General features: G+C 35.1%; 1 protein-coding gene across 4 annotated transcripts in view; it reads right to left on the minus strand.

Moving 5' to 3' along the window:
• The window catches only part of LOC119829011 (calcium uptake protein 3, mitochondrial), a 78,714-nt gene that overhangs the window by 29,370 nt on the left and 38,359 nt on the right, over positions 1-10,985 (minus strand). The window contains exon 1 of one of the 4 annotated variants that reach the window (XM_038351365.1): positions 6,257-6,286. The exons of the other annotated variants lie outside the window; for them this stretch is intronic. Coding sequence (XP_038207293.1) covers positions 6,257-6,265 — 9 coding nt within the window. The 5' untranslated portion in view covers positions 6,266-6,286. Of the gene's footprint in view, positions 1-6,256; positions 6,287-10,985 lie in introns of those variants that run through there. 4 annotated transcript variants of the gene reach the window in all.

Raw genomic sequence — 10,985 nt, forward strand, 5'->3', positions numbered from 1 at the left:
CACACACACACACACAAACACATAAATACATTACATACACACATAGTTATAGTAACAAACCCATATAAAACAACAGTAGCATGTACAGCTTCCTCTGTTTTTGGGACATTGAAGAGGTACACACAGAACCTTAAAATAACACTCAACAAAATGTCGCTTTAATAAAGCGCAAGGCGACACGGCCATTTTTAATTGTCGCAGTAGGTAAAAAATAATGGTAAATAGAACGTAAGTTGAATTATCGCCGATGATTGAGCTTTGTGCTTGTTTATTTATGTTTATTCTGTTTGTTAAGTAGATATCTTAATTAGCTTAAGAATGCGGTAGGTACTTGTTAAGGTTTAAATATTCCATTGTAATATACAATCTAGACTTACTTCAATTCGAGTAATACGTCTATATCGATACCTATACAAGTTGTTAAGTCTAGACTTATTGTAATAATTATTTTCCACGTTTATTTTATTTTGCCTATATAAATATAAATTACAACACATATATATAAAACTTACTTGCATCAAACCGCATATTTGCCTTAAACGACGTTGGTGAAACGGCGGGGCGCAGTGGGGTGGTTTGTATGTATATGTTTGTGTGTACGGTTAGATCTTTAAAACTAATCAACGACTTTTGATGGTTTTTTTTAATAGGCACAGTGATTCCAGAGGAAGGTTTATATGTATATAACATCTATTAAGCAACTTCAAATTTGACGCGTGCGAAGCCGCGGGCAAAAGCTAGTCATCAATGAGAGAAGCGTAAATAGTTTAACAGCTTGCCGGCAACAGTTTGACACTTTGACGCGCTTTTAGAAAGCTATTAGCCCGGTATTAACGGGTAATCCTTTGGGATTCTTTGCGGGAATATAACTGTGTGCGCTAGGGCTGCCATCACGTAGAATACGTGGTCGTTTATTTCAATATAAACCGGTTTATGAAATAAAACTTTCCATGAAATGAAGTAAAACATCATAAACTGTTAAGTAATATACTATTTTAGAATTACGATTTAGAAATTAAAGACTTACTAGCTGCACGCCCCGGCTCCGCCCAGGTTGTCATTTATCGTAATTAAAATTATTTAAACTATCCTATCTCAAGTTGGATCGAACTGCACATGGTGTGCGAATTTTATTATAATCGGTTAAGTGGTTTAGGAGTCCATTGAGGACAAACATTGTGACACGAGATTTATATATATTAAGATAAACGGGATTTATTAATTATATTATTTATTTATACTTTCTCGATGTAATGTATCATAATTTACGTCACAATGTAAAATAATGACGCCTATCTCGATCTCTGTTTCCTTACCAACGGGATTGCTATAAGGTCGCCTTATAGTTAATTATATTCTTAAAATTTGTGCTTTGGTTGTTGCACTACGTTAAATCGATCCGTTGCGACGTGAACGAAGGACAAACTACTGAATAAACAATCGCATTTATAATATACTCGCCGTGCCCCGCAGTTTCACCATGTCGAGATAAAAACGAGGCTTATATGTTATTCCAGTTGTCCAGCTATCTACGCACCAAATTTTATTGCAATCGGTTCAGTAGCAGATTTTGCGTGAAAGAGCAACAAACACATCCTTAAAAACTTTCGCATTAATAATATTATAGTACGATTAAGGATGACTACTTAAGATTTAATTCCAATCACGTTATTTCACAAGCGCACCAGCCCTGCACAACTATAAATCTTGCACCTGTCAAAGCGTCCCCAACAGTGCGGCAAGCGAAACATCCACAGGGTCACATCCACCCTCGCCGTTCGTTAGCCGCCACGTGTGTGCTGATTGAAAACTGTTACGTATTTAAACGAGATAATGAGTTTGGGGAGCTTTTAATTAGCCGTGTCGTTTCATTTTATTGTAATTTTCACTGCCACTATGGGTGGAGTTGTGATGGGTGTTAAGTCAACTTTTAACTTAATCTCAAAAGTCAAACGTAGAATGCACAGTAGATACTGCATTATTTATATATTAGGTTAATTTTTAATTATAAGGTGTTAATTTTATTTTATTTTATTCCCTTCCCGTGTGGTTTTGTTATTAATAAACGTTTTTTTTATCAAATTGCGCAAATATCTACTACTTACTAGTGAGTGAGCTAATATATTTGTGCAGCTTTTAACCAGTTATCGCCCCGATAATCAACTGATTGTTCTAGAACAATAAACGATTGTTGCTAGAAACAATATGCGAAGTGCTAATGTCTTCGTATTTGTTAATCTCTTATATTATTGGGCCTATGAACTTAAGAGCAACACAATAACTTTTTGGTCTGTTCTGTGTTATGTGTGTGTGTGTGTGTGTGTGTGTGCAAATTTTTGTGTAGTCTATAATACTTAATTTTTTTTTTCTGTTAGCCGGGAGTAATTGATTTTTAGGTATCTACAACGTGATAGATAACATCACGAGATCCTAGATTGATGTAAAATTATAATTTATAATTTTTGTTTCTATTTTTTTTATACTCTTGTATATCTTTACTTTTTTGCGCTAACCATTAAAATCTCCTGCATTTCCCTTCCTACCAGGTTGCCTGGCAGATATTGCTGTCCGTCTTTTGTACGAAATAGCATTGTACCATTATTTATGTATAAGGTTTACTTTCTGTTTTGTACATTAAGTATTATAAATTAAGAAATATAACTAAAACCAACGCCTGCGAAGCCGCGGGCAAAAGATAGTCGACAAAAAACGCAAACCGTTTCAGCGCGGACGCTTTTGAATATTAAGGAGGATTTTTCTTGCTCGTTACGAAGCTTTTCGCAATGAATCACTCGCGAATAACTCCGCGTCAGGGACGAACAAATCACGCCGCGAATTCCGCTTTGACAATCCGCAAAACGACACAACGTATGCGCATACGCATCGACGGTTGGCAATTATACGAGAGTTCGATAATTCTAGCATATTCATCAACTTCTGGGACTATCGTAAACGCACGAAACACATTTTATAGAACGCCATATATATATTTTATAGGTATAAAACATACTTTTGTAGTGAAACTTCTTTAGAATCGTTGTGATTTCAAACCTGATGCAACGGGTAAAACGACAGGTAAGAGACACAAATACAAAAATGTGTAGAATGAAGCCGGCAAAGAATGAGACAGAAATATATATACAATTTTATTCGTTCTTTTGTCGATTTACTGAAGTTTCACTTCTATCGCGTGTGAATCGCACAATCGCACACACCTTTTTATTACACTTTAAACACAGAATTCAAAATAGTAACAACGGTTAATGTACAACTTTCCCAAAAAACCGACAATTAATGCGTAATCGAACCTAGCAAGCGATGGAATTACACAACAGCTATAAATACCGCACGCACGGATATAATAACAAATATTAAGTACCATCCTATAAACCACGACGCCCTGGCTGCGATAGTATCGTAGCGATGTCGAGATATCGCTCCGATATCGCGGCAAAATCGCTTAATCGCCGATCTAAGGGATAACAGTCTAGGAGCTAGTGAAAGAAAAAAAAATCTTTTTGAAATATTTCTCACTAAAAAAATTATAAAAGTCGATAGTACTCAACTTTCATTTTTATTACACTAATGATATAGGGTCGGATGATGTACCTACAATTTAATTATTTTAACTAGCTTTTTAGCTACACCTGTGTGTTTGTATGTAACCGAGTCCTTTTGACTCGTTTTAAAAGGACAGATTTCATTTAAACTTTGTACACTTTACAAGGATCGATGACAATAAAATTTATCTAATCTTATTGTGTACTTTAGAATTGTATAATAATATAATAATAATAATAATTCCTTACGTATAATCTGTATACACAAGTGAGACACTTTAGTTGATTCTATAATTAAGGGCTCACAGATTATCAGACGGCGTCGAAGGGCTTTTTACCATCGTCTAATATATCTAGACTACTGTAATATGTTTGTTAGTTTAATATACTAGGATTTTTTTGTATACAAAAACAAACTAAGTCCCGAGGTTTTAGCCACATAGTAGCTGGTCTTGAATAAAGGCTTCCTAAATAAATATGCTATCTAACACTGGAAGAATTCTTCAAATCGGACCATCAGTTCCCTGAGATAAGCGCGTTCAAGCAAACAAACTCTTCAGCTACACACTAGTATAGATATTAAAAAAATTTCGATCACCGTCTCTAGCAGCAGACCACCACAGCACCTGCAGGCTGCCACACATCACTACAACTTTCACTTCCTCACTTCGATAAGGGATTAACTCGCAGCTAACGTCTCTCTTAATTCACCGCGAGGGCCCGTGTCGCGGCGTGTCGCGCACGTATTTAATAACTTATTAGCTATCGTCTTAACGTCATTATTTCTTGAATTATTACGTTGTACGGGGTTTCGTTTGGTCTCCGTTTCTTGTTTATTCGTTAATCCCTACTAGCATTACAAACGCGGAAGTAACTCTGGCTGGTTCTTCTTCATGCCCTTCATTCCCACTGCATCGATTTGGACGAAATTTAGTATAGAGATAGTTCGAAACCTGAGAAAGGGCATACGATAACTTTTATCCTGGTAATCTCACCAGAACAAAAACTATACGGGTAAAACCTCCTGACTGCCTGTCTTTTTCTCTGACTTTGCGGGCAAAGCCATGTCTGGAAATTAAGTTGCCAAAAATAGACCGTATGTATGTACAAGGTTTGCGTTCCTGTTATTTGTTAGAATACTATTTGTAATAGTCAATCATTACGATTCATTTTTAACTAGCGGTTCGTATATTATATGATGGTGAAATTTTGCTTTCAATCAGCCCCGTAGTTCATGGGATTAGCGCGGTCAAACAAACAAACAAGCTCTTAAATATATAGTAATAAAATAACAAAACATTCAACAACTTCTCATGCAAGCTGAAAAAAGAACACATTTATATTTTAAAAAGTGAAACCGAAAGAATTTAAATTTAAACATAGAACGTTAATTTGCGCGGACGCATGACACGTAAGCTGTCATCCGCCAATCGCGCGCGGGACACGCGAGTGATATATTTCACGATCAGCGCCATCTATATCAGTCTCCGCGTAATTAAACAAAGCTTTATAAGGCTCAGAAGCGTGACAGCTCGGCACACTGTTGCGATGAAATTATGCACGGCTTATGATTAATTAAATAATGGCCAGCGTGTTCTCTTAGGGTCATAGAATATAGAAACATAACTGAATTAAATGATAAATAAACTATTTTCATTTACATTACCACAACTAACGAAATTAAATCAGTATCTATAAATGAAATAAGTGTTTAAAACACAGTGGCACCAACTTTTCTCTGAAATGAAAAATTGTCGTCACCTTCGCTTCAGTTTAACTATAAGGATACACAATATGCAGGGCATCACTTTTATAGCTTTCAGCATATTCAACAACTAACTAGCTGCGCCCCGCGGTCTCACCCGCGTAAGTCCGTATCCCGTAGGAATATCGGGATAAGAAGTTGCCTATATGTTTCCAGTTGTCCAGCTGTCTACGTACCAAATTTCATTGCAATCGGTTCTGTAGTTTTTGCGTGAAAGCGTAACTAACACACACACACACACACACACATCCTTACAAACTTTCGCATTTATGTACACTAAGGGAAAAGGGAAAAATTTACGACTGAAAAAAGGAATGGACTGGGATGAGTGAGAAAAAGGGAAAACGGTATGGTAACTGCAACCTACTAATATTATAAATGCGAAAGTTTGTAAGAAAGTGTGTGTGTTTGTTGCTCTTTCACGAAATAACTACAAAACCGATTGCAATGAAATTTGGTGCGTAGACAGCTGGACAACTGGAATAACATATAGGCAACTTTCTATCCCGATATTCATACGGGATACGGACGTACGCGGGTGAAACCGCGGGGCGCAGACAGCAAGCTATAAATATAATAGTGTTTGTTGCATTGCTCATAATGGTGCTTGTACAATTGCGTTTGCACAACATAGTACCTGGTTTGTTTGAATATTATCTATATACAAGAGGTAATTGTTTGTGCCTATAATAAATCACTGCTAGAGGCGATAACAACAAATTATTGTGACCTGGATGTCTTACCATATATGGTTATGACATACAGGTCGCATTATATATGGTTATATGTTAGACTATATTCTACTATAACCACCACATACGTTTACTTTTTAAATAATATACGTAGTGGCTATGAGTCTAGGTTTTAGACTGAATATTTACACTGTATAAAGAACAGGCTAGGCTCTTCATTAAAAAGATTACTAACTTACCACAACCATAAGAAGACATTTTGTAACAATCAGTACTTTTGTACGGGTATGTTGCTTTTTACTCCAGCTGTATTCACACAATAGAGTGATAAATTACCTCAAAAAAAAAGTGGAATTTAAATAATATTATCCCTACTAATATTATAAATGCGAAAGTTTGTATGGAAGTGTGTGTGTTTGTTGCTCTTTCACGCAAAAACTGCTGTACCGTTTTGCAATTATATTTAGTACGTAGACAGCTGAACAACTGGAATAAAATATAGGCAACTTTTTATCGCGATATTCATACGGGATACGTACGGGTGAAACCGCGGGGCGCAGCTAGTATATCATACACCTACTAACGTAGAATCACATACTGTTTGTCTAAATACTTTAATTTAACCTCAATAAAAAATGCATTTTATTTTATTTCATTTCATTCTATTTCAACATATATAATAAGTATCTTTTATAATAAAAGTTCAATTCATAAGGAAGTGATTATAAGGATAGTGGGAGATTTTTTGTATGCCGTCTCTGTCATCTGAGACAATAATTAAGAGAAAGAAAGAAAGAAAGCAGAAAGAAGAACATTTATTTTGACACAGACACACACACACACAACAGATCATAACAGAAAACAGAAGCATACAATAAATCAAAAAAGAAGAGAAAAAAAAAACATAAATTAACGGCTAGACTTAACAATTAATAACATCGATAAACCTATTACTTTTGACCCAAGTGGTACTCCGTGGTCAAAATAAGCTTTCATGGTACAAACTTTATTAACTTTTGAGGGATGAATGTATCCCCCTTTTAACAGATGCTAAATGATGCTAGATGCTTTTTCATAGCTGCATGACAAATTTCAGCCCGATCGGTCCAGTAGTGGGCTGCGCGTTGATGGATCAGTCATTCAGACGTCTCTGCGTTTTACATTAACATTTCCAACGAAACACATGTGATCCGTACGTACATTATAATCTGAGCTATCTATTACAACAACACCATCACTTGCATCACCGCACCTACCGTCATTGTGTTTCACATCGATAAATCTCGACTCAAACTCAAACTGGAATTCTCACTCTCTACCACCCACTGTTTTACTGATATTTAGACACTTTTATTATATTCCGTGTTTAATGACCGCTATTGATGTACAAATGTATGGGTATTTATGATTGGCCTATTATGGGCTGAGCCACAGAATAATAAATGTTGACGTGTATGAAGCGACTTGGATTATGTCAGTCCTTGGTCTATAGCGTACTCAATAGTAACATATTGATTTAAATATATAAAATTTTACAGAATGTAAATAATAAAAAAATATAAACGCAATTTAAATGAGACATTGTAATTTGAAGTGTAACTGAATGATTACTAAAATCACATACAGGCTAGGGGAAAGTAATGAGTCATCATAATCATCATCATCATCAGCATATATATATTCCCACTGCTGGAACACAGGCATTCAGGCCATAGGGTTTTAGGTTTAGTTTTAGGGTAGGGCCATCATCAGGGTTCAGGCCATAATCCACCACGCTGGCCAAGTGCGGGTTGGCAGATGTCACATGTCGTCGAACTTTTAATTCTTGGACATGTCGGTTTCCTCACGATGTTTTCCTTCACCGTTTTAAGCAGTGGTGTGCTTGACCACATGTGCAGATAAATTGAAAAATCAGTTTTTTTCCTGTACGCTCGCTCGGTCTCGAACCCCGAATTATCGACTTTGAAGTCCGAGGTTCACACCACCCACCACTGCTTTTTAGTTACGTAATTAGTACTAAAAACTATTGCAATGTGAAATTGAAGACTTTTCAACGGATTTTAAACGCGATGTATTCATTATATTATTAACCTAGACGTTTCGAACACTTACACACAGCGAGCGTGGTCGCGGGGAGACGTAAGATGTTACAAGTCTTCAAGGTCATACAAAAATCGTTGTTTGTGAACTACCACCACCTATATCTCCGCAGTTGATATGTTGAGTATATTTCTGGATGCTGGCAGTATTGGCTGATATTGTCTTCTAGTCTTTTGGTTGGTTTGACATGGGGTCAAAATGTATAATACTCGCATAATATCAAACACAAGGAAATACTCCAATTTAATACCAATTTCTTTATCCGATCCTTTTTAAATTGCCCTAGCTGATGACATAAATTCACGTTGCCATGGGAAAACCCGTGCCATATTAGTTAAGCTGAAATTGTTTAAACAATTTTAGGTAACTGCCATTTTTCAAAATACATATGTATTTTTATATAGTTATATATATTTATATAATAGTTTTTACTCATTAAGATTGTCCAACAACTTTTCAGGATAAAGTTAATGTTTTGAGAGATTCATATATTTTTTTTGTTAAGATAAATCTCAAATTTCGGTACAAGTGTTCTAAATTTCACAGTTCGCACTTTGAAGCAATTTGAAGAAGGTTCTGTTTTTTTGATAAATATAATTATGAATAAGAGTTTTTATATAGATAAGCAATACTAATTTTAACAATTTGCGTTTAATCCCATCTTTAACTTATTTGCGTCATGATATAAAACTGTTATTTATTAATTTATTTAAATTAAAAGGTTTTAAAGCCTAAGGCATCATCATAAATAATGAGATTTAAATGCGAATTAATCATACAAGCAACAGATTATTATAATATTAATAGGATTAAGCATAAAAATCAATTATGTTATCCGCGTGGCTTCACTCGCGTGATTTAAGCTAATCATTTAAAATTCATTGTTTTAAATAAAAAATTCTCTATGTGTTAGACAATTTTCAAGTTATCGCCATTATCTAGTTATACCTCTTTATAATCCTACTAATATTATTATTGTGTAAGTTTGTGTGGATGTTTGTATGCTCGTGTGTTTATTACTCTTTCACGTGATAACGACTGAATACATTTGGATGATATTTGGCAGTGATGTAGCTTTTGTACCAGAGTAACAAGTACTATTGAAACACTTGCTTTTGCAAGTTCGTCAGCTGGTGAAACCGGGCGGTACAGCTAGTATTGGTAAATACATATATGTAAATTAATAGGATTATGCCACAATTTTAACAAGGATTGTAAATAATAAATTTAAGCCTTTCATATGATTATAATTCATACAAAAAATGCATTTATTGGCCTTAGGATTTTCCATAACCAGCTAGGCTTAACACACCACGTGGGAAAATAATTTGGGAACCTCCGTGACGAGAAATAATGATGAATTAAAAACGTTAGAGCTGTTAAATAAAAGATTATCATAACAATGCCTGAATAGGCTTCTCTTTTTTTATGGTAGTAGAAATAATGTGATTGGACATTTTATTAACAATATATAATGAAGCTAGTTTATTAACCATTGTATATACTACCCAAAAGTAACCTTGGTTAAATTAAATATCGTACAAAAATTACACATATATGTATTTTAAGCAATTAAATATAAATTCTCTTTAGAAAAGTCGGATAAAACTCCTTCATTCAATAAATCTAATCTAACAGTTAGACACCTCCGAGCATGCGCACACGCATGCGATGTGCATGTTCCAACGATGTCGTTTACTTATTTCCCTCATATATTATTTTCCAACCCACATATAGAATCTAATTTTAATAGTTCGGAATGCGAAAGTATGCGTCTTTTGGAAATAGGGATGTCTGTATCCAATACTGAAGACATATCCAATATTGGAATAATATGAGATATAAATATGAGATACTTTTATAATTACGACGAATTTAGAACCTAGACATTGCAAAAAAGAATAAATTAAAGACGAGGAAGAAAATAACATTTTACCAATCCAAGACGTTCATCAATCAATGCACATTCCCAGTGATTCTACATCTTTCCAGAACAAATAAATTACTAATTCTATAATTCCCGCCCTTTTTTATATACAGGAACTCACTCTCAGCCCTGGTCTAACAATAAAATGACACAAACAAGTTCATTGTACAATTCTAATCCAACATTAGAGCACATCTAAGCACATGCGATGGTTAACACGGCGCACGCGCACCGTCGCCGTATATCGAGACGCGTGGGCGTCGACCGTGTCGCACAGCTTGTCAGCGGATAGATTTAGCAATGTTTACGGAAACTGCACTCAAAAACTCTTGAAATCCAGCTGCTTTGAGCGAGTTATTTATGGTGGAGTTCGAAATTATGGAGTGGTTTATAACAACAACAAATTGGAGGAATTATTGTATGTCTTTCCGGTGTATTTGGTGGAGTTAAATCCTACGGAATGCTGGGTGTATGGTCAACTCAAACTACAAATTTCTTTTCATTAAACTTGACTTCCTCCCTTTCAATAATAAAAATACAACATTTCCCACCTCGGATTCGGATTGCAGTTTCTACAGGCATAAAACTGTTAAAAATCAATCATGTTACAATTTAGTATACTAGCTGCGCTTTCACCCGCGCAAGTCCCGTTGGAATATTGCGTTAAGAAGTTGCCTATATGTTATTCCAGTTGTCCAGCTGTCTACGTACCAAATTTCATTGCAATCGGTTAAGTAGTTTTTGCGTGAAAGAGCAACAAACTCACAAACATCCTTACAAACTTTCGCATTTATAATATTAGTAGGATAAAGTTAATGATGATACGAAGGAAGCTTGCATATCGTAACAGTTTTATCAGTCCTAGTCAATATACCTAGTCTTGCCATAAATATTGTAATAAAGAAAAAAGAAAATTGTTAACTGCAAATAACATTTATTAC

This window comes from Zerene cesonia, chromosome 9, assembly GCF_012273895.1.
Source record: "Zerene cesonia ecotype Mississippi chromosome 9, Zerene_cesonia_1.1, whole genome shotgun sequence".
In the NCBI taxonomy this organism is placed as follows: Eukaryota; Metazoa; Arthropoda; class Insecta; order Lepidoptera; family Pieridae; genus Zerene; species Zerene cesonia.